This window comes from Myodes glareolus, chromosome 17 (assembly GCF_982192425.1).
Source record: "Myodes glareolus chromosome 17, mMyoGla1.1, whole genome shotgun sequence".
NCBI lineage: Eukaryota > Metazoa > Chordata > Mammalia > Rodentia > Cricetidae > Myodes > Myodes glareolus.
The window spans coordinates 60,763,267-60,787,456 of record NC_142042.1 but is presented as its reverse complement, the minus strand read 5'-3'; the positions used below and the strand labels follow the sequence as shown (position 1 = coordinate 60,787,456).

Sequence of the window (24,190 nt, the reverse complement as noted above, 5' to 3'; positions counted from 1 at the left end):
TGTAAAGCAAAGGACACTGTCAGTAAGACAAAAAGGCAACCTACCAAATAGGAGAATTCTTCACCAACCCCACATAAGACAAAGGTCTGATCTCTTAAATAAATAAAGGACTCAAGAAACTAGACCTTAAAATTCTAAATAACCCAATTAAAAAATGAGCTACTGAAACTGAACAGAGAATTCTCAACAGAAGAAATTCAAATGGCCAAAACATAGTTAAGAACATGTTCAACTTCTTTAGCTATCACGGAAATGCAACTCAAAACAACCTTAAGATACCATCTTACACCTGTCAGAATGGTTAAAATCAAAAACACCAGTGATAACCTATGCTGGAGAAGATGTGAAGTAAGGGGAACACTCATCCATTGCTGGTGGGAATGCAAACTTGTGCAACCACTTTGGAAATCTGTGTGGCAGTTTCTCAGAAAATTGGGAATCAACCTATCTCAGGATCCAGCAATACCACTCTTGGGAATATACCCAAAAGATGCCCAATCATACTACAAAAGCATTTGTTCAACTATATTTATAGCAGCATTATTTGTAATAGCCAGAACCTGGAAACAACCTAGATGCCCCTCAGTGGAAGAATGGATAAAGAAAGTGTGGCACATCAACACATCAGACTACTACTCGGTGGTAAAAACAAAAAAACAAAAAAAAATCATGAATTTTGCATGCAAACGGATGGAAATAGAAAACATTATCCTTAGTGAGATAACCCAGTCAAAAATATAAATATGGTATGTACCTACTCATTAGTGGTTTCTAGCCATAAACAAAGAACATTGAGCCTAAAGTTAACAATCCTAGAGAAGCTAAGTAATAAGGTTAACCCAAAGAAAAACATATATAGATCCTTCTGGAAATTGGAAACAGACATGATAGCCAGACGAAAGTTGGGAGCATGAGGGTAGGGAAGGAGTGGGAGGAAAGGGAGAGGTGGAGAGAGAAGGGAGAAGGGGAGGGCTGGGGAGAGCTTGGGGGAGTCGGATGGTTGAGATGGAGGAAGGACGAATATGGGAGCAGGGAAAGAGATATCTTAACTGAGGGAGTCATTTTGGGGTTGGCAAGAGGCTTGGCTCTGGAGGGGTTTCCAGGAGTTCATGGGGATGATCCCAGCTAGGCCCCTAGGCAGTGGAGGAGTGGGTGTCTGAAATGGCCTTGTCCCATAGAAACACTGATGACTATTTTGAATATCATCATAGAAACTTCGTGGAGCAAAGGATGGAGATAGAGACAGAGACCCACATTGGACCACTGGACTGAGCTCCCAAGGTCCAGCTGAAGAGTTGAAGGAGGGAGAATATGACCAAGGAAGTCAGGACCACGAGGGGTTGGTCCACCCACTGAGACAGTGTGCCTGAGCTAATGGGAGCTCACCAAATCCAACTGAACTAGGACTGAACGAGCATGGGATCAAACTGGACTCTCTGAATGTGGCTGACAATCACAGCAGACTCAGAGGCAATGATAATGGCACTGGGATTTGTCTCTACTGCAAGTACTGACTTTTGGGGATCCAATTAATTTGGATGCATCCTAAGCCTGGAGAAAGTGGGCAGAACCTTGGAGTTCCCACAGGGCAGGGTACATTGCCCTCTCTTAGGACTGGAGGGGGAGATGGGGAAGGAGTGAAAATTTTGATTGGTATTATTTATAAAGTAATAAAAAAAGAAAGTTGTTACTAGGAAATAATGAAAGAAATGGTTGGCTTTTAGAAATTATTCCTTTGGAAATCAGGTACTATGTTAATGAGAAAACACCGAAAGATTTGAAATTTGAAGTTTTTGCCCGAAAGCCAGAGTACTTTTTGGCAACTGTCACAATCTAGGTTGGCACTCCGCTCCAGCCTTTTTCCCCTTGGTTCCTGTACTTAACATGCACCAGACCCTGACTCGGAACATTACATCCCTTCTCAGAGCGTGTTTTAAATTCAGTAAATGGATTACCCCTACTTGATACCGTTGTTAGGAAGCAATTCTCCTCCTTTTTTTGTTTTGTTTAGTCTTGTCTTGTCTTGTCTTGTCTTGTCTGTTTGTTTTGGTTTGGTTGGTTGGGCCTGACTCTCTTGCTGCCTGACTTCTCTGACTTCGTGTTGATGGAAGATAGGGGTCTGTCACTACACACGGAAACCAGCGAAAAGGCTGTCAGGCCTCAGCCATGAGCAGCCATCGACAGTTTGGAAATTGGAGAGAATTCAGGATGATTTGTCTCTGATCCTGCAACACTCCATCCAGCTCTCCGAAAGCAAGAAAGTTCACCAAGCAAATGGGGTGAAGAGGATGCCTGTGATGTCACCCCTGGGTGACGGTTGGAGGCGTGGTCTATGCAGATGAGGTTTGCCCAGGGTCTGTTGCCCCGCACCCTCTGAGAAAACAGGCTGGATTTCCAGCGCGGCGTGGAAGGGTGCACTGATCCGTGGGGAGCAGAAAGTCGAAGGAATTGGGTGCGCGCGTCCAATAAGGTCCCGGAATACGCGCGGGAAAGTGACCCTGTGTTCACAGCGCTCGGCCAGTTGTGCTGAGTCTGGGCTGCAGAACAACAAAGCACACTTAACTGGCAGGGGAGACACCATCATCACACAGGTGGTTGTCCCAAGTTGAGGCTCACGCATTGCACTTGGGGTGTGTTGGTCCCTGCGATTTCCCCAAGCTGCATAATTTTTGTTAGTGGGCCACTGCGTTCGCGCTCTCTTCTGGTATTTTCTGTTTAAAATGGTAGACAGCTTATTCCTTCTAAAGCTTTGTGATTTCTTTTTTCTTATTTTGCTTTTTTTCCTCTCTCTTTTTTTAAGACCTTGGCCTCATAAATAAGATCTTTAGAAAGCTAGCCTCTTAATTAATTAGAACATTTCTTCAACTCTGGAGTTTTTGTCTTTAAGTCCAGGAGCACTTGGAGGATACCACGTCTCAAATTTTAGTTTGATACTCCAGAGTTTCCTTAATTCGTTTCTGCGCTTAACCCGAGCTGTAGAGCTCACTCTTAGCTGAAAGACAGAAACCGTTGCTAGGAAGCAATTCTTCTGGTTAGTTAAAAATAAAATAAAACACCCCTTATGATTTTACTGTCTTCCTAACATAAATTACCTTCAAACTGCATCAGCTCAGTTCAAATGCACCTTTCTCTGATGTGGTTCTAGGGCTCCGCAGGGCTCCCCAGTGCATAATCCCCAATCCCACCCCCAGGCCACCATAGCCCCTCTATGGGGGTCTAGTTTGTCCATCTCCCTCTGGTCCGGACTCCCTGAGCACTGGCACCGCACTCTCCGCCTTTCCCACACGTGTCCCGCTGAGGTTCCAGCACACTCCTGGGGTGACCAGTCCCTCACGCGTCCGTGCTCGAGGTCCTCAAAACACCCGACCCTAATGCTCACTTGGGCTCCTTCTTGGAGTCCTGATGGGCGCCCGGAACGCGACTCCACTAGCATGGAGTCCCAGGCGGCCCCGAACCCCGGGTTGCGGCGGGGTCCCAGCGTCCGGGAGGCGCTGGGTTCACACGGGAAGCGGCCATGGGGCCAGCAGGGCGTCTGGCAGGTTGGCTTCAAGGCCTCCTGTTCCGGATGCTTGGCTGCAACAGGGGGGGATAGCGCAGGTGTGCCCGCCAAGGAGACGCTTGGCTCACCAAGGAGATGCAGCTTTGTCTTGTCAAAGTCTCTGTGACGCAGTGGGTACTACGGTATGCTGTTAACCTAGAGGTTGGTCGTTCGAGCCCACCCAGGGACCACAATCTTTTAACAACTTTCTAAATTTACAGTCACTTGTGTGCTGACTTGGCAATGGAAACACTCCTACTTACTTCTCTGAAATACCCGAAGCCCACTAAAGGAGAAAAAAAGACCCTATGGATTTAAGGTACTTAAGGCCTTACCTTTCTGTCACACGGTATTCATGGGCTATCCTCTGGCAGGGTAAACAATAAAGCCAATTTTATTTTGGAGGGTAGGGTGGGGAGGGGGGGACACCTGTGGACAACCCCCACCTACTGTCTTTGGTTTATTTGGGGATGGTGAGAGTGGGAATTCCTTCTTTCTTTCTTTTTTCTTTTGGTATTTCGAGACAGGGTTTCTCTGTCGCTTTGGAGCCTGTCCTGGAACTAGTTCTTGTAGACCAGGCGGGCCTCGAACTCAGAGAGATTCGCCTGCCTCTGCCTCCTGAGTGCTGGGATTAAAGGCGTGCGCCACCACTGCCCAGCGGGAATCCTTTATTAATAATAGGAAAGTATAGAAAACAAGTCACCAAAGCACAGGAAACGGGCCAGATTTTAATAAAATGGGTAAACTTTACACAACCGGCTAAAGATACACATATGACAAGGGTGAAGACAACGTAATTCATAATCACAACCTCTAGAACTGACTTATTTCAAAAACCATGTGGTGTGAAAACGCCAAAATAAATCACAGAAACGGGCAGGCCAAGCCATGTTTAGTAAGGAGTTCAAGGACTGGTAGCGATGGCTTCGGACACTGTAGGCGGGCAGCATCTAGGGAAGTCTCTGGACCGCTGGTTTGCTCTCCAGCTCTTCTGAAGGACCCCAGAGCAGTGTGTGCCCTCCCCAGGTGCCCCAGCCACCGCGGAGAGAAGGACGATGGAGGACTATCAGGTGCTGGAGGGAAATACTGCACCTACAAGAGTGGCATCGACCCACCGACTTCACAGCGACTGCCCTCACCACCAAACCGAGACATGGACGCGTACCACTTGCCACCATTCCAAGCGCAGCAGCTTTGGAGAAATCACTTCTGCAGGACAGGCCGATTGAAGGAAGCCTCGGAAACCGGTCGGCGCCGGGCTGAGCGTTACTGAGGCTTGGGTAAGCATCCACTTTAGGGCGCATTGCTTGGCATGTAGTACTCTGTGTTGTGGCTGGAGCAACCATGGCTAAAATCCACATCAACACAATTATCGTCCTTCCCATCTGGTCTGGAATGTTGCTTTCTTGCCCCATGCACCGCACGCCTATCTAATGTCTTGACACAGACTCCAGTCTCCCTAGTTCAAGTTCCGCTGACATGGAGGAACTCAAACACCATTATTACAGTTTGTAGCTTGGACTCATCGCTGTCAATCACGCTGTCTCACGTGGACTCACAAAAATCGTCTTCACTGTCAATCACCCTAAGACCCAGGGCATAGGAAGCACCATCTTTGAGTGAGACCCCTATCTCTGGTTTTGGTCATGTTAGCATGATGCAGGGTCTGAATGTTCCTATCTGGTATTTGTCTTAGTAATAACACATTAAGTGGAAAAGCTTTTTTTCTATGTCCTGCCCTTCCCTTTATGTGACCCCCACCCCCATCACTAGTGATGGCTCCTAGTAATGGAGTCTCAACTGGCCATCTCCTTCACCAGGCAGGGATTCCAGTGGTAGGACTGGGCTGCATTCAGTTCAGTTGTTGGCCAAGGGTGCCCCATGGAAATCTCCAAACCACCCAGGCTGCTGCTGGGACACAGGGCTACTCTCCAGAAACTGCCAGGGGGTCCCATAGCTGAGGTAACATCCACACATGGAACATGGGGAAGTCAAGCTGGGTCATACAGGAAGCCTGCATCCCTACCTTCTAGTTCCTTGGGTTAGGGAGGGTCCTCTGAGTGCTATTGAAAGAGAAAAGCACTTGCCAACCAACCCAGTCATAAAACCCTTGACCTACAAAATGTCCTGCCTACAAAATACTTGGGGGAACAGTCAACCGATTTCTGAATTGACTTAAGGCCCACTCCACAAGAAGGACTCCACACCAAGCACTTGCTTGAGAAACTAAGAATCAGAGTAGATAGATAGTTTGATAGATAGATAGATAGATAGATAGATAGATAGATAGATAGATAGATAGATAGATAGATAGATAGATAGATAGATGTTGGAGAAAAGAGGCTGCTTGTTCGTCCCAGCTTCCCAGAACCAAAATAACCGCACAAAAACTATATTAATTAAAGCACTGCTTGGCCCATTCTAGTTTCTTATTGGCTAGCTTTTACATTGATTTCACCCATTTCTATTAATCTGTATATCAGCACAAGGTTGTGGCCTACCAGCAAAGTTTCAGAACTTCTATCTCCAGCAGTGAATCGATGGCATCTCTCTGATTCTGCCTTTCTTTTTTGTCAGCATTCAGCCTGGTTTTCCCTGCCTACCTAAGTTCTGCCTTGCTAGAGGTTCAAAGCAGTTTCATTATTCATTAATGGTAATCACACCACACAGAGGGGATTCCCACATCAGAGAGAGAGAGAGAGAGAGAGAGAGAGAGAGAGAGAGAGAGAGAAGAAGAAGAAGAAGAAGAAGGAGGAGGAGGAGGAGGAGGAGGAGGAGGAGGAGGAGGAGGAGGAGGAGATAGATAGATAGATAGATAGATAGATAGATAGATAGATAGATAGATAGATAGCCCAGTAGTGGATAGCCCAGAAATGAAGGGTAAAAGTACTGTTTGGTTTTATCTTAAGTAACTGGACTATCTACTATTATCTATCTGTATCTATCTGTATCTATCTGGACATTGAACATAAGTCTTCAGTCTTAATGGAAGCACTTTTACGATTTGTTTCTGGCAACATATGAACACACACACACATATACATCACATAGCATATATGTGGGCCTCATGGTTGTTTGGTGCCTGTGAGATCAGAAAAGAAAGTAGGATCCCCAGGACCTGGAGTTAGACAGATGTGAGTCTCCATGTAGGTGATGGGAACCGAACCTGTATCATCTGCAAGAGCAGTCAGTGCTCTTAACCACAAACCTTTCTCTTTAGCTGTTTAATGCATAGACTCTTTTTCCTCTCTGTAGCCCTGGCTGTCCTGTAACTCACTATGTAGACCAGGCTGGCCTGGAATTTAGAGATCTGCCTGCCTCTGCTGATCTCCTGAGTGCTAGGATGAAAGATGTACATCCCCAGGACCCTGATGAATATAGATGTTTTTATGGTAGTGAAGGGTGCCTCTAAAAACAGATGACAGTTTAATTGTGTGTCTACCACAATTGAAATAACTGTGTGTAGGACAGGGTCTCGCTATGTAGCCCAGGCTAGTATCAATTTCCTGTCCCTGCAGCCATCACATTTTGTGTGCTGGACTGACCTGCCCGCACTCCGCAATCAGACTCATTCTCAATCACCACCTGGGGTGTATGGTGAAGCAAACATCACACAAGACAGACTTGACACTCATGGGGGACATGAGAACCCCATTTATTCTGCAGTGTTTGAACACCAACTGAAAGGAAAAGTTTCAAATCAGGACACCCCAAGACCAAGGTCTTTACACACAAGATACTTATTTGACCCAGAGACACAGAGGGTAGGAAATAAAAATGAGACACAGGAGATAGGGGATTAGGGAGAAGGGAAAAAGAACAAGGGAAGCAGATAGGGATATTTTTCTGGAGGCTCAAAGAACTGATTCTGGATCGAGAGGAGATAGACATAGCACATAAAAAAATGATGATTTGTGAAGGTGAAGTGAAAATCCTTATGTTAGGATGAGGTCTTTAATTTGAATTGGGCAGGTTGATTTGGTGAGTCAACGGGGGCTTTGGATAACTGAACTTCAATAATTGATTGATGGACCTTGGTGGGTGGTCAGCCTCAGAAGGAGAAAAAGGTCACATAAGGCCTTGTGGGGTTTTCTCCAGCACTGGGAATGGAAACGAAGACCTCACACACACTGGACTAACATGCTACCTCTGAGCTATAGCCCCACGACTGACCCTGCACTAGCGAGGCTGAGGCAGGGGGTTAGAAGTTCAGACCAGCAGGGCTACTCATCACGACCGTGTCTCAAACAAAGACATAATAAAGAACACAAAAATTCTGAGGAAAGTATAGATGGAGACTGGTGGGATGTGACCGGAGCCACAGGCCATTCAAGTCCCAGATCCTGGAAGAGGCGGGAGGAGCCTCTGAAGAAGACAGTCTCCAGGACTTGGGACTTTTGGTCACCAGAACCAGAAAATTCCATCCCTGCTGCTTTTAACCATGTAGACTGTAGCCAGTTACAACAGCCCAACACCCACTTCTAGATGCCCAGGAAGGTACACGGTGTGTTCTACATGCAGTGGTTCTGGGATTCTACTAACAAGTCCTAGGGGTCACTGTGGCCTTCTGTCTCTTGCAGCTGAACATGGTGAGAAGGTCCCTGTGGAGCTTACCCTGAGTCCACAACAGGGCTCAGATAATTCCGTTCTTCGTTCCTGACACCACTCTCACCATCGGGGGGGGATAAGGTACCCTGGAGACAGCACCCCTCCAAGTCTGCACTGGGCCACACTAATTACCAACTGCCACAAATTCTGTCACCCATCTCTCCATCTCTCAAAGCAAATCTCCCTGCCTGGAGTCTCCCTGCCTGTGTCCTGATAAGACAGTTCTCTCTCTCTCTCTCTCTCTCTCTCTCTCTCTCTCTCTCTCTCTCTCTCAAAACAGTTCTCATGTATCCCAGGCTGGCCTCCATCTCACCATGCAGCTAAGGCTAACTTTTAAGCTGTGATCTCCCTTCCTTCCTGGATTTCAAGGCATGTTTACATGGTGCTGAAATGGAGCTGGGGGTTTAATGTCTCCTAGGGAAGACCTCCAACAACTGAGCTCCCATCCTGGTCTGCCTGTCTTCTTTGTGCCAGAGTTTCTGTAGTCCAGGTTGGTCTAGAACTCCTGATCTTCCTATGCTGTACCCCCAACACTGGAATGACAGCCTCGTGTCTCATACATCTTCCTTTCTGATCAATGAACACCTCTCCAGTATCCCCAGGGTCTGGTATTGGATCACTATCATGAGAATGTGGCCACGAGGGAGGTGAATGACACTAACCACCTGGGGTGCCATGCAAAGGTGCATTCCCACAGTCACACAGTCATTAGGCAGCCTGGACAGGACTGATTTGCTCAGCACCGTTTATGGCTGCAAGTTCTTGCATGAAACACTAATGGTATGGATGAAACTTCAGCATTGCTCTGGGGCCTCAAGTGTCAGGAAAACCATCTGCTATAGCAAAGAAGAACTTGACTCAAATATCTGAGAACTGGAGTGACCCATAAATTCACATGTCATGATGTATGTTTGAGGTGAGGAGGTGGGGAGGCATGGAAGTCGCAAGAACCAGACACAGGTGGAGGAGTCAGGAATATGAGGAACATTGTGGCTTCCCCGGTGGCCCCAGAGAGGCTCTTGGAAATGGCACCTTAGTTTCAGGTCACTTTTGGGTGAAGTAGTTAGCAGGGGTTAATAGCTGTATCATATGACATCAGCAGTCCCCCACCTGGACATTCTACTGTATCCTGGAGAGCCTGGAATTCTGTGATGTCACCAGTGTTGTGGCAACGCCAACTGCCCTTGAGGCATTCGTTCAGTGCCTGTGTGGTTCACCCACAGCCATGCTGACACGACTGAACAGGCTGCTTGGGAGACAGGATGGAGAGCGCAGGGAGACCCGAGAGAGGCACAGGGAAGATGGCCTTCAGTCTCCGAGTCAAACATCAAGAAATAAATGGTTCTGGAGAAAGCACAGTGAGTCCTGGGCAGGGGACAGAGAGATTCCTGAAGGAGGAAGGCTTAAGTTGATCCTTTCAGGAGTGGGACTCAGGAGGTGGGAGTTTCTGGGAAGCGATGGTCCTTTCTGCTTTTCTGAGTTACTAAAGAGAAGACCCAGCGTCGAGGATTTCTGATGCTGTGTTTGGCAGAGAGCCAGGGATGGTCAAGGCTTCAACTGCTGTGCTGAGGGCCCTCTGCTTTCCCTCAGTGTCTGCATGGGAAGCACAGAGGGACCACAGTGGTTCCAGTTCTCTTCTGTCGTTCACTGGCACTGGGTTTCTTTTGCTTGTGTGTCACTAAAAAGAGGGAGAGTTACGTCTCCCAGACAAGCTCTCAAATAAATCACACACAGAGGCTTCTTCTTTCTTATGAATGCCTGCCCTTAGCTTGGTGTGTTTCTTGTGAGCTCTTCCTGTCTTAAATTATCCTGACTCCCTTTTGCCTCTAGGGTTGTATCTTTCTCTTCTGGAAATCTTCCTTTCACTCTTACTCCATGGCTGCTGAGTGAGCTGGTGTCTGATCCCAGAAGTCCTCCCTTTTGTTGTTGGGCTCCTCCTTATTCTCCTCCCAGAATTCACGTTCTATTTATACTCTCTGCCTGCAAGTCCCGCCTATCCCTGCTCCTGTGTCACTATTGGCTGTTCATCTCTTTATTAGGATGCTCAGGTGTTATAGACAGGCACAGTAAAACAGCTTCACAAAATTAAATGCAGCATAAAGAAAAGTCATACACATGAAAATAATATTCCCCAACATTGATGGACATATCTAGTGACAGTGATTGGCAAAAGAGACATGGCTTATGGGTCCCAACTTGAGGATAGTTGTTCTGTTCTGTGGGGTCTTCAGTGTGCTAATGCATTCCCTCTTCCTCAGGCCTCTTTTGGGGACTCAACATGGTCTCTCATGGCCCTGTACCATCCAACTGCACAAATTAACTGATGTTTATCTACCTACAGGGAGTACTGGAAAGACACAGACCTCAGCCTCCCTCACTAAACAGGGACAGCAGATGAACAAGGTCGATGAATTGACCCTTCAGCTTCAGATGATGATCAACGAAAGGAATGAACTTCGTGCAATCCTGGCCAATTATACCAACAATGATGTGAACAACAGGTAGTCATTATGTCCAGTTCTCTGGTGACTGTCTTGTCTCCCCTGTGTCCACCCCAGCATTCCTCATATCAGTGGAGGCTGCACCTCCAAGGTGTCCTCCTGCCCAAACTACTTTTCCCAAGTGCATCTGAGAGACAGAACTGAAGCCTGGGTGAGAGAGAGATGGGGACACAAGCTGTTCTGCTTTCTCCCAATGAAAAGCAGAGCCCGTGGCCTGATTCACATTCTATGAATGGAGTAGTAGTGTGTAAGCTCACAGCATGCATTTCAAAGAGGCCTGAACAGGTGTTGGTTTGTGGGAGATGCTGGGTGCTGAGTTCATGGGAGTCTTTGTATTTGACTGGGGAATTTCTTGCTGGTTGCTCTGGGAGCAGGGCCTGGGCCCACTTGGTCCATCTCAGTGTGTGACTGGAAGGCCTGGAACTCATCCTGGCACCTCTCTGCTTTTGTTCCTTGTACTCTGAAATAATGCCACCTACCTGCATGTCTCTGGCATCCTAATTGTATACGGGTTTGTGTGTGTGAAGGGCTAACAGGCCCAAACATTGCCAATATGGCAGTGGCAGGTTTTGCCCTTTTCACTTCCCTCTCCCTTGGTAAAACATTAAATTGAATTCCTAAAATTGTCCCCAAGGTTTATTCCCTTATTTGGCCACTGACTCATTTCTGAAACCAAACACCAAGATACAGCAACCAAAATTCATTTTTTGGCTATTCTGGCTTGGCTGTCCAATCAGGTCTCACCAACTCATCCTAGCACAGATTTCCCCTTATCTCCTTAAAAACCCAGTGCTGAAAAAAACACCAGTTGCTTGCTCTCAGCCTTTGCCTGAAACAGGAATACCCCCCCAACTCCGTGATTACTGTTCTGAGTCAATAAATTTCCTTTGTTCTGTGGTGTCTGCGTGCGTTCTGTACTGTCTCTGAGGGGTTCCCTTACAGTGTGTGTGTCCGTCCAGATCCTGTGAGTCAGAGATTGGCAGCAGGGCTGAGGATTTGTCTGTCTCAGAGTTTCAGGCGATGTAAGTGTTGAGGCCCTGGAGTCCCACTTTGAGCATCCCTGCCCTCATTCTTGGTGCCCACCTTGGTGATTGAATGAAATTCTCTGGGGAGTTAATAGAGTGATTGTACTGTACGTTCTCCTGATTGTGAGTTCTGGGTATCCTTGTGAAAACAGGAACACAGAATAAACATTTTGTTTCTGAAGACAGGAGATATGTCATCAGAGTTTTCAGAAACGCCCAGACACATAGCACAGATTCCTGGGACATCTTAAAAAGAGCTAGTCTGTCCCTCCAGGCCTACTGAGGAAGCTCATGTAGCCCTGTCTGTCTCCCTCTTGACGCTCTGCCTTTCTAGCCCTGGGGCAGCTTAGCAAGTGTAATAAACACCAATAGGTCCTAGTACCTAGGATTCAGGATGTGACACCCAGTGCACTAGGATAATCCAAGACACAGCCTCAATTCATGTGTTCATGGGGTGCTGATGACTGTGTTCATGGGGTTCTTTGTTCCTGGGTCCATGCTCTGCCACAGGCAGAATTTGGAGCATGAGGAGCTGAAAATGGATCATCAGAAGGAGACATCAGAGCTGGAGAAATTCCCCAAGGAAATTAGTCAGGACTCTTCCAAGTGCAAGGAGCTGACTGAGAAGACCAACTCCTACCGGTGAGTGTCTGATTGGCCGGGACCCCGCACTTCGGAAGGACAGCTGCTGCACTTATTTCTCTTTGAACCAAAGTGAGGGCTGTGGTCCTAGCTTGTTTCTCTTGTACTTGTCCTCCCAGACTGATTTCTCCAGAGTGCAAGGAGTCAGAGAGCCCCTCCCAACAGTGTCCTGTCAGCTTCCAGAGCTTTTTGATAGAATACATGGTTTGCACCATGAATGGTCTCTGGGACTCTGACAGGGGCTTACAGAGCCTGTTGCTTTGGACACAGATGTGGAATGTATTCCTCTTGGGTCCTACGTCCTCCCTCAGACCATGTTTGCTCTATACCTGATGATGGTCTCCCAATACCATGATCAGTGTAAGACCGGTGCTTGTTGGGCGTACAGAATCCTGTTATCAGAGCTACATCACCTGGGTGATACTGGCATGGCTAATGTGGGCTGCAGTCTGGGGCTCTCTGAGGACATGGGACCTTGCAGGGAAGGTGGTATTAGTAGGTCGGAGTGGCAGATGGAGGTGGACTGGAGCTCATCATTGTTTGTGATGGTTAAGCACCCTCCACAGCCCGCCTCTGAGGGAAAACACACAGATGAAGGAAAGAGTGGACATGTTGAAAGAGGACAACAGAAAGCTGCAGCAGGAGCAGATTGTCCTGCAAGAGTCCTGTGAGGAGACAAAGAGGCTCCATGAGGAGGCCTATGAGAAGATCTATGACCTCTTGACAAAGCAGCAGCAGGTAAGCTGAGGCAGCAGGAGCAAGCTGCCCACCTATCTAACCAAACACACATATGTACACCGTCATGTAACCGTTCAGTCAGTTACCCAGCTGACCACCTACGCTCCATCTCAGAGTTCATTTCTGGGATCCTTCACAGTCTTTCTGGGGAGTTACCTCTTGGAAGACACAATCTGACTGGCAAACAAACCACTCTGCTCTGGTAGAAGCTGCAGTTCTTTGAAGGAGATTCATAAATCACATGTCACTGACACCTACATGTCAGTACAGTAGGAAGGGTTCAATGCTGGGAGCCCCATAGGGAGAATCCTAGAGCTTTGAGTGAGTGAGTGAGTGAGTGAGTGAGTGAGTGAGTGAGTGAGGACAAGGGCCTGTGGATCATTTGCTCACTAGAACAGAGTATTTTTGTTCTGCTTAATCTACCAGGCCAGAGCTCTTTGGATCTCCTGTCTCCTCACAGGGAGAGCTTCCTATCTTTTTCTATCTCATCTTATTGCTAACTGGTTTGTTTGGTAAGAAAGAGAATGACTCGGTGTTTTCTCTCAACTTTTACACATTTTTAACTTTGGAATTAATGAGTTTTGTAATAAAAAAATTTCAAACCCCAGAGCTATTTTAAAAGTAAAAGGTAGACTTCTTTCCTTTTACAGAACTAAGGTAACCTCCCAGGAAATGTCTGGTTTGTCTCATTGGCTTCAAACACACAACCGGGCAGTCTGTCTCTTTGCTGACATTTTATGCTCACTCTATCATGTGCATGGTTATGTCTTAGCACAGATTCCCCTCATAGTTGTACAGAGTGCTGCACTCTGGTGACATCACTAGGCTCCTATTGACTGATCTGGGGCTATTTTCATATTATATGCCCTGTGTGATGGTCCAAAGTTGTTGGGTCAAGAGCATTCTCTGGTGCTATCAAGGTCTTCTCTGGAGGAGCCTGGGTAAGGTTTCTTAGGAGACTTAATGGGTCAGCTTAGAGCTATCGGGAGGCTTCATGTGCAGCCTCTTCCTTTGGGACTTGGTCTTTTCTGGTCAAGCTCAGGTGTGCAGAGGTTTTCACACACCTGTATGATCAGTGAGTCTTGAGATGAAGAACTTTCCTGGAAGGGGACAGTCTAGGGCAGAAGCCTGACTGAGTCTAAGAGCACTGAGAGACATCACTGAGGACCCGCTACCTCCCCCTGCAGCAGGAAAGATGCTGCAACACTCTAGTCTTCTCTGCTTTTCTGGGTTCAGGAAGGGTGTGTGTGTGTGTGTGTGTGTGTGTGTGTGTGTGTGTGTGTGTGTGTTTTGTGCTTATATGTATTGTTGTGGATTTGAGAATATGTGACTGAGCCTCTATATGTATACTCACTCATGGAATGATGGACATCTTTCATGTTAATGGAAAGTACTCTTCCTGCTCTGGTTAGCATCAGTTTGCATCAGTCACAGCGCACATGGAGCTGCCCATCTTTTGGCATGTCCACACAGCTAACCTGCATAAGGACCACAAAACTGATGCAAGCTGAAAGTTTTTCAGGTGTTGTAGAGGCATAAATGTTCATCTGGAAAAAAATCCTTTGGGGAAAACCAAGGTAACGAAGGACATGAAGGTGAGAGAGAGGCTGTTGAGGGGAAATCAAGGGGCCTGAGAGCAAGAAAGCCCGGATGAGGATGTGTGTCCATCTCTGCCCACGGACGACTTTTCTGCATCCTGTTTTGTTCTCCTCATCATTTCCTGCCGACATTTTCCTTTCACCTTTGTCCAAACTTGGCTAATTTGGATCTTGGATCTTGGCCTGGATTTTATCATGTAAGAGATTCTGAACTGCAGAGGTGTCTCCCCCCAGCAGAAGTCCCATAGCCATGCTGAGCTGTGAGAACAGCTGTCTTAGTGCAGCTCACTTAGGCTCATCCTAGTCTAAAGCACTCACTGCATGTTGTGTCTGCAGCGCTCAGAAGCTGCTTTCATTCCAAGCTTCTTTACACTGAGATAAAGTTGGCCTGATGGTGTTGGGCAGAAATCAGGACCCTCAGATATTGCTGGTGGTGTAAAATGGTGTAGTCCTGTGAGAAGCTATGTATAATTTTTCAGATACTTGGATTGCAGTCTCCAGATGACCCAGTGATCCCAGAAGGAGCAGTTAGGGTCACAAAGAATCTATGGGACACCCGGGTTATAGAAACATTCCACAGAGCAATGTCAAACCAAAAAATATTCAAATACCAATCATTGATGAGTAAAAATTCAATAAAGACAAGCCCTTCCGTGGAATATTGTGAAGCATGACGTAATTCTTGCACTCATTAGGCCATGAGTCAGCCTTCTTCTGTTACTTAGATCAATTCCTGACACAATCATCTTTTGGGACGCAAAGGTTTATTTTAATCCTGGGTGTAGAGATTTTCTGGTTTTCTGAACTCATTTCTTGAACTCGTTGGGCCCAAAATGAGATAACCTGTGGTTTTGAGAGATCCTGTTGGAGGAAGCTGCCCTACTTGGAGTCACTGGGAAGCACTGAGTGAGAGCAAGGGTCTGGTCCACCATCAGGCAGGGGTCCTGTACCACGGAACTAAGCCTTTAATGTACAGACTGGAAAACTTGTTATGCAATCTTGCAAAACTGGTTGAGGAACCCTGGCATCCACCATTTTGAGCCCTGGGTTTCTTTTTTTTTTTTAACCAAGTCGGCAGTTTTTGTGGTTTTATTTAAACACAAATAAAACACGCATGCAAGCCATCTACTCATTCTCTTCACTGCGCAGCCTGGCGTTGGGACTGGTGACGCTGATGGCCAGCTGTGCTGCTCTTTCTACGATGGCTTTTCGGTTCTTGGAAGAAACATTGTGAGCCATCTCAGCACAGTAAGATTTGTTGCGCATCAGCAGCACCTCCAGCTCCTTGACGTTGTGGACCAGAAATTTCCGGAAGCCGCTAGGCAGCATGTGCTTGGTTTTCTTGTTGCTCCCGTAACCAATGTTGGGCATCAGCATCTGGCCCTTGAATCTTCTCCACACCCTGTTGTCAATGCCTCTGGGTTTCCACCAGTTTTGCTTAATCTTGACATATCGATCTGACTGGTGCCGGATGAACTTCTTGGTTCTCTTTTTGACGATCTTCGGCTTCACCAGAGGTCGGAGGGCAGCCATGATGCCGTAAAGGAGATGGCGGCCACCTCGCAGGTAGCGCCGAGGAAGACGTGCCCTGGGTTTCTAAGGCAAGCACTACATTGACTGCTCTGCCCCTGTGTTCTTCTCCCAGGAACCAGGCGTGCATGTGGTGCATAGACACACAGACACACAGGCCAGCAAACACCCACACATATAAAGTAGAAATAAAATGAAAAATGATCAAACAGAGACAAAGTACACAATCCTCACCACATCACCACATCTCTGTGCCTGGTTTAGAAGACGGGGGTGGCCTAATGAAAGTTAACTGTCTTCTTTATAGGACCCCAGGTGATCTCTTCTTCCATTAGTGTTAGCTAGGAACTACACATGTGGATATGGTGCAGTGTGCTTGTATGTGTGCATCCGAGTACTTGTGATGATCGGGAGTGTGTGTGTTTATGTATGTTTGTGTATATGTATGCAGACATGCGTATGTGTGTGCAGACAACCCTGCCCTAAGAACACAATCTTCTAATGAACAGGAACATCAGAGACTGGAGGAACACCTTCAATCCCTGCTGAAGCGGAAGGAACTGGTTACCCAGCAAAGGGACTTGGCAGTAAAGCTGCAGCATCACTTCACTGAGTCCCAGACGAGGTAGGAGCACGGACTGACAGAAGCAGTTGTAGTCTAGTGGATCCTCTGTTTCGGGATCTTTGACCTCTTTGGGTTTTAGTCTATTTGCTAAGGCTCCCCACTCATCCAGGGAAAGATTACCTCAGAGTATCGAGTTGGCTAATCACCTGGATCTTTTGTCCAAGAAACAATTTTTTTGGTTTTTATCTTATAGGGGTTGTGTTTCCTTCTTCCCTTGTGTGAAGGAAGAGGTCAGTTGTGAAGGACACTGTGTCCCCTGCCACTTTATTTTCCATTACGAACATCATATTTAGAGATAATTTTCTAGTCTTAGGCTGATTTGAAAGCAGCACACTCCTGCTGGGTGCAGGCTCTGAGGGGTTCATCATTTCCCTATGAGAAGATTTACTCTGGCCATAAACAGATTAGGAGTTGACAAATTAACCCCATGGAGGTTCTGAGCTGTAGAAATAATCAAAGCCTTCTCTGCAGTGTTGTGTAGGCTCCACTAGAGGGCAGACATAGAGTTTTAAAGGTTGTTCACATTGACCTGGTATCTAATCAAGGTCATGAATATCTGTCTCAGACATTGATATAACTCCAGAATATTGTTTTTGGACTATTGGAAAAACATGCTGTTTTTTCAAGTCCAGCATAGCGTATTTTACAGTTCAACTTTTAACAGTTTTTAAACATGAAGAAATATCCAGCCCAGGGGCCTCTGACCCTTTTCCCTTGGGGAAACAGGGGATGAGCTCAGCTGAAAGGTGGCGCTGGGTTGTTCAGCTGGTGGGGGCTCAAAAGCTGATATGTCAGTGCCCCACCAGGCCTGTGTACCAGTTGCCTTCCTCCTCTAGGTTTGAACATCTCCAGCATGAACTGGAACAGACCACAGCCCAGGAGAGCCTCCTGCAGATGGAGCTGCTGCAGCAGGAGGGCTATGTGCCAGGCAAGTGAGCCAGCATTGAGCCCCATTCCCACCAACCACAGGATTCACGGTGTGGATTGTCTTCCTTGACTTTTCTTTGCTAGTGGTGAAGAGGCCCTGATTATTTTATTGTCTGTGCCCCAGAGAGACTGTTTCTATGTCTGATTTCCATTTCTTCTCTGACAGCACCTCATAAGAGAACTGAGAAGGCTGGAGGAAACCAGAGACACCTTGAAGGCATGACATTCTACTCTCCAGGATCCAGGCCTCCTCTGAAAAAGCCATGTCCTTTCTCCTGTGAGCATTGAGGCAAATATCAACCGGTCATCAGAGGATCCAGCCACAATCTGATCAACCTCCATTGGCTCACAATTTTTAGAGAAAAGACTGCATCAGAAATAAGGTTGAGACTCAGAGGACACCCCACACATTATTCAGAAGCCTTACATCTATCAGCAAGTGAACAAAACAACATGGAGGGAGATATGTGGGTGAGCAAGAGTTATTCTGTCAGCTACTGTCAAGGGCTTTGGCAAGATGACTCCATGTGTGATGTGGAATCTGACAAGGAAGACTCTGTCACACTGCTGTCCAGACCACATCCAAAAGTCTTAGATTCTCTCTCTAGTGCGGAGCTGACACTGACCCCACATCACACACAAGTGTTGCTGATGATAATTCACTACAGAGACTAATTCGCTGCCTCCTGGCTCATGTTATTGATTTGCCTTTTCTTAAAGAATCTTCCAAGGAAAAGTGGGAATTTTGCTTAATTTTATTTGGTTGGTTGTTTTGCTTATGTTTAAATTGCTTTGGCTTGGTTAGCTTTATATCTCGGGGTATCTGTGCATTAGTTTTTTGGTTTTCTTCATTTTAGTGTAAGTTTTTGTTATTTTTGTTATTTCTTTTATTATTTCCATTGTTTTAATAGTTTGTTAAGGTTACACACTGTCTTTAATGACCGCAGTCTTAAAGCCCCCCTGATTAAATGAATGTTATGAATAAAAAACTATTTTCAACATTTCACTCTTAAGACTCTTCTTTAGTCAGGTGAGCTGTCACACTCCTGCAAACCCACAACTCACAGGCGTGGATCTGTATCAGCAAGTTCCAGGTAACATGGGCTGCACAATGATTTCCCAGCCATGGTCTACACAGGCAGATGGCACCTTGGATATGAATACAGATGGCATGGCCTGCTCCGTGTATACCCACTAGTCTACAGAAAGACTAGACATATTGCATCCTCGGGGTCATGCATTTAGCTCCAGTAGAATGTGGGCACACACTGTACAACATGTTCATGAAATCATCACGCAGACCAAACTAAAGGGAAACACAACTAACTGTAGCTGGAAGCTCTCCTGTGTTCTGCCCGGTCCTGTGGATGCTTATAAAAAATTATTCTGAGGCTTAATAATAATTATAATTGTTTAGCCAGTGACTCAGGCTTATTACTAGCTAGTTCTTACTTTAACCCATTTCTATTAACCTGTGTATGGCCACATGGCTATGATTTATCACTAATTCTCTGACACCCCACTCCTCTGGTGGCTACATGGCATCTCCTGGACTCTGCCTTCCTCTTCTCTGTATCTCTGTTAGGATTTACATAGTTATATTCTGCCTGACCCTTGGCCAAATCAGCCTCTTTATTAAAAAATGCTTGTAAAACATATTCACAGCATACAGAGGGGCATTCGACATCACTCAAGTACATTGTTCCTGGCCTCTCAGGAAATGAGAACATTCAACAAAGGAATGTACAAAAGAAATCAGGAAAAGCAAAGCAATCCGCCTATGGTTTTCTTGAAACGTGAGTGATATGCAAAAATGATAACCGCACAGCAGAAATTATGTCCTCCAAGACATGTTGGGTCATTTTGTGGTGCTTTTATTTTTACTTGTGGGTGCTTTGCCACCATCTGCATGCAATTCCCTCAGTGGCCAGATGAGGGCAGTGATTTCCACTTGGAAAGCACATTAAAAGAGGTTTGTTTGCTGTCACTGGGTCTCCTGAGTCACTTAATGCATGAGCCATCTCTCCAGTCCCTGCACTTGACTTTGTCCTCCCAGTCATATGTGCTCTATCAATAGATTGGATCACCTTCAACCAAGGACAGAAGTTTCTTGAGACCTGTAGGGACAGGTACATGGAGTAGGCATGCTAATGTCTTAGGCTGCCATGCATTCATGCAGGGCTCACATAGGTTCAGGACCCTGCCCCAGCATCACTGCCTGATTGGAACGGATTTCTTCACCTCTCATCTAGGTTGACAATGCAGGTTAGGACTGTCTAATCAAATGCAGAATTTGAGAAGACCCTACTAGGGGTAGAGGTGGGGTAAGGAAGTCCTTTTGATAGCCTAACTAAGCAATATTATGAGGAGCCTTATGATTAGCTGGAGTAAAAGGAGCCTGTATCAGGGGCCTCAGACCTCCTGTTGAGAGTGTTTCTGTGCAAGACTATAAAAAAGGAGAGAGATGGTTGATAGGTAGACAGACAGACAGAGAGATAGATAGATAGATAGATAGATGATAGCCCAGTAGTAGGTACCCAGAGACATAGGGTAAAAAAAAATTTTTTTATAAACCAGTAGTGTTTGGTTTTACCCTAGGTCTCTGGGCTGTCTACTACTGGGCTATCTACTATATATACATATATAAATCTGAAAGACCTCTGGAGTGGGGAAACTCTCACTCAAGTCTCAGGATAACATGACCACCCAAGAACTCACAAGAGACTGTCCTTGCTGCAATTGCACAAGGTTTATTGACAGGACAGGAAACAGGGTACTGGGGCTGAAACTTATTTCCCACACAGAGGTATAGAGTTTGAACCTGAGTAGCTGGGAGAAGGAGTATTTAAGGGAAGAAACCATCCAAAGGGGGTAGGGAGGGCGGCATTGGAAAATCCCAAAAATACCAATGAACATTGAAAAATTCTGAAAATACCAGTGATAATCACAAGGGGGTAACTCCCTGTTTCTCAAGATTATAATCTAACTTTATCTTCAGCTAGTTCCTGAAACAGAGTCACTGAACCGGTTAATCTAGATTTTTGATTCTTCTCTCCCTGCTTAGATTTTTGGCTCTATTTTTTGTGCTAGAGGGGTCTGGATTTATTCAGGTCTTTTATATCTATTTATCTCTCTATCTTCTATCTATCTATCTAATATCTACTCTGGTTCTTGGCTATACATGCATGTGTTGGGTGTGGGTTCCTTCTTGTGGAATGTGCCTTAAGTAAATTCAGACACTGGTGAGCTATTCCCACAAGTTCTGTGCCACCATTGTCCTTCATATTTTGTAGACAGGACATTTTGTAGGTCAAGAGTTTTTGCATTGGGTTGGTTGGCATCTGCTTTTCTCTTTCGATAGCCCGCAGAGGACCCTCCCTAACCCAAGAAACTAGAAGGTAGGGATGCAGGCTTTCTGTGTGACCCGCTTGACTTCCATGTGTGGATGTTACCTCAGCAATGGGACCCCCTGGCAGTTTCTGGAGAGTAGCCCTGTGTCTTAGCAGCAGCCTGGGTGGTTTGGAGATTTCCATGGGGCACCCTTGGCCGACAACTGAATTGAATGCAGCCCAGTCCTACCACTGGAATCCCTGCCTGGTGAAGGAGATGGCCAGTTGAGATTCCATTACTAGTAATGGGGGAGGAGACACAAAAAGGGGAGGGCAGGACATAGAAAACAAACTTTCCCACTTAATGTGTTATTACTGAGACAAATACCAGATAGGAACATTCAGACCCTGCATCATGCTGACACGACCAAAACCCGGGGTAGGGGTGTTGCTCAAAGATGGTGCCCTGGGTCTTAGGGTGATTGACAGTGAAGGTGATTTTGTGAGTCCACGTGAGACAGCGTGATTGACAGTGAAGAGTCCAAACCGCAAACTGTACTAATAGTGTTTGAGTTCCTCCATGTCCGCGGGACTTGAACTAGGGAGACTGGAGTCTGTGTCAAGACATTAGCTAGGCGTGGGGTGCAGGGGGCAAGAAAGCAGCATGTCAGACAGGAAAGACGATAATTGTTGTGATTCAGATTCGAATTGAGGTTGCTGCGGCCACAAGGCTGAGTACTAAGCACTATATGATCACAGGGAGCCACTCACTGGACTGTAGGTGCTCAGCGTGGACCGGTTTCCGAGGCTTCCTTTGCACCTGTATGTCCTGCAGAAGTGATTTCTCCAGTACCGCTGCTTTGCGAGCAGCATGGAGTGCATGCGTCCGTGCCTCGGCTGGGTGGTGAGGGTGGTCGCTAACTGTGAAGTCGGTGGGGCGATGCCAGTCTTGCAGGTGCAGTATTTCCCTCCAGCACCTGATATCCCTCCATTGCCCTCCTCTCCACCATGGCTGAGCACCTGGGGACATGGGGGGCGAACTGCTTTGAGGTCCTTCCTAAGAGCTGGGGAGCAACCAGCGGTCCAGAGCGTTCCCTAGAGGCTGCTCACCTGCAGAGGCCAAAACCATCACCTCCAGTCCCTAGACTTCTTACCATACACGGCCTGGGCTGCCCGTTTCTGTGATGTATTTTGGTGTTTCCACACTGTTGTGATCCAGCTGCCCTCACTCCCCATGACCGACAGGGGAACTTCCTTGTGGTCTGTTATTGATAAGGATGTTTGTCTTCTTTCTGGCCGGTGGGTCTCCACAGAAGGAGTAGAGATATAAAACGTCGCTGGGCAAAATAAAGGTTGCTGTTCTTCCACCTGAAAAGAAGCCTCCGCGTGTCAATCCCGGCACCCCACCCCCTGCCAGTCTTGTCTTGGCTATCCAGGTTGCGCTGGCTGCAGCACACACCACAGGGTTTTCGCAAGAAATCGGTTCTAGGCTATTGTGATTAGGAATTACTTTGTGGTCGCCCATGTCATATGCGTTATCTTTAGCCAGTGGTGTAAAGGTTATCCATTTTATTTCAATCTGGCCCGTTTCCTGTATTTTGGTGACTTGCTGTCCATAATCCTCCTTTATTAAGAAAGGATTCCCACTCTACCCATCCCCAAATAAACCAAAGACAGTAGGAGGGGGTTATACACAGGTGTCCCCCTCCTCACCGCACCTCCTCCCATCAAAAAAAAAAAAAATACAAATTGACTTTGCTATTTTCCCTGCCAGAAGCCAGGCTATATAAATAGACAACAGCCCGTGACAGGCCAGGCCAGGCCTTAAGTACAGGATCTAGGGTTTTTCGTGGACTTTGTAAACTTCTGAGAAGAATGTAGAAGGAGTGTGTATTTTCCAGTTGGCAAGTCAGCACACAAGTGTGCTGTAAATATGGAAAGTTGTCTGTTAAAAGCCTAAAGGCTGACGTCCCTGGGTGGGCTTGAACCACCAACCTTTCGGTTAACAGCCGAACGCGCTAACCGATTGCGCCACAGAGACAGTCCGTAAACCTCTGACAGGTCGCCTTGGTGAGCCAGGAGTCACCGCAGCAGCCACACCTGGGCTACCCGCTGGCCCACGGCCGAGCATCCGGAGCACGAGACCTCAAGCCAACAGGCCGGGCATCCCGAGTGCCCCGCTGCAGCTTCCTGAGCTCGTGCCAACGTTATGAACCCAGAGACTCCTGGACGCTGGGACCCCGCCGCCACCCAGTGGTCGTGGCCTCCGGGGACTTCACGCTGGCGGACTCGCGGACTCGCGTTCCGGGCACCCAGCAGGACTCCACGAAGGAGCCCAAGTGCGCTTTAGGGTCCGGTCCTTTGCAGACCACGAGCACGGACGCGTGAGGAGATGGTCACCCCAGGTGTGTGTTGGAGCCTCGGCGAACGGCGTGGGAAAGGCGGCGACTACAGTGCCAGTGCTCAGGGAGTCCGGATGGGTTGAAGATGGACGAACTTGACAGGGAGAGGAGAGGGACCGACGGGGGCGAGGGTGGCCAGGGGGTGGGATTGGGGGCTATGCCCGCGGGGACCAGAGGAGGCGGAGCCCGGCAGAGCCTCAGGGCATATTCGAGAGAAAGGTGCTTTTGATCTCAGCTGATGCAGTTGGAAGCCAATTTATGTTAGGAAGACAATAAAATAACGAGGGGTGCTTTGTTTTGTTTTGAATGAATCAGAAGAATTGCTTCCTTGCAATGGCTTCTGTCTTTCAGTTAGGGGTGTCCTGGTGCCGAGCCCGGGTCTGGTGCATGTTAAGTGCAGGAACGAATTAAGGAAATTCTGAAGTCTCAAACCAAAATTTGAGACAGAGCTTCCTACAAGTGTTCCTGGACTTTAAGACAAAAACTCCAGACCTGAAGGAATGTTCTCACTAACCCAGGACATAATTTCCTAAAGATGCCAATTCTAAGGCCGATGTCTTTGTTTTCTTGACAAGGATAGGCAAAAACACAGGCATTAAAAAAAAAAAAAAAGGAAGACAGAAAAACATATAAGAAAGAAAAAAGAAAGGAACGAAGGGTACCAAATATGAGGAAATGGCATAAGCCGAGACCACAAACGCAGTGGCAAATTAATAAAAAATTATGC

At 46.9% G+C, this 24,190-nt stretch overlaps 1 protein-coding gene, 1 non-coding gene and 2 pseudogenes across 2 annotated transcripts; 2 read left to right on the top strand and 2 right to left on the bottom strand.

Moving 5' to 3' along the window:
- Positions 1 to 2,554: 2,554 nt before the first annotated feature.
- On the top strand, positions 2,555 to 2,704 carry LOC148119434 (U1 spliceosomal RNA; annotated as a pseudogene).
- Positions 2,705 to 9,307: 6,603 nt separating this feature from the next.
- On the top strand, positions 9,308 to 18,733 carry LOC146891293 (disks large homolog 5-like). The gene is made up of 7 exons (XM_087897744.1): positions 9,308 to 9,504; positions 10,488 to 10,647; positions 12,183 to 12,314; positions 12,869 to 13,052; positions 16,690 to 16,805; positions 17,642 to 17,733; positions 17,899 to 18,733. The coding sequence occupies exons 1-7, from the start codon at positions 9,372 to 9,374 to the stop codon at positions 18,018 to 18,020; spliced, it is 939 nt and encodes a 312-aa protein (XP_087753870.1). The 5' UTR covers positions 9,308 to 9,371; the 3' UTR covers positions 18,021 to 18,733.
- Positions 15,726 to 16,214, bottom strand: LOC146891294 (large ribosomal subunit protein eL32 pseudogene; annotated as a pseudogene).
- A 4,295-nt stretch (positions 18,734 to 23,028) lies between the features above and the next one.
- Positions 23,029 to 23,102, bottom strand: Trnan-guu (transfer RNA asparagine (anticodon GUU)). The gene has a single exon. It is a non-coding gene; the product is annotated as a tRNA-Asn (tRNA).
- Between the last annotated feature and the right edge of the window lie 1,088 nt (positions 23,103 to 24,190).

Bases quoted from the DNA above. Each gene is read 5' to 3' on its own strand.
- LOC146891293 (XM_087897744.1), top strand. From the start codon at position 9,372: ATGCTGACACGACTGAACAGGCTGCTTGGGAGACAGGATGGAGAGCGC. The intron at 9,505-10,487 runs GTGAGTCCTGGG...ATCTACCTACAG, and splicing joins ATGGTTCTGGAGAAAGCACA to GGAGTACTGGAAAGACACAG. The intron at 12,315-12,868 runs GTGAGTGTCTGA...GTGATGGTTAAG, and splicing joins GAGAAGACCAACTCCTACCG to CACCCTCCACAGCCCGCCTC.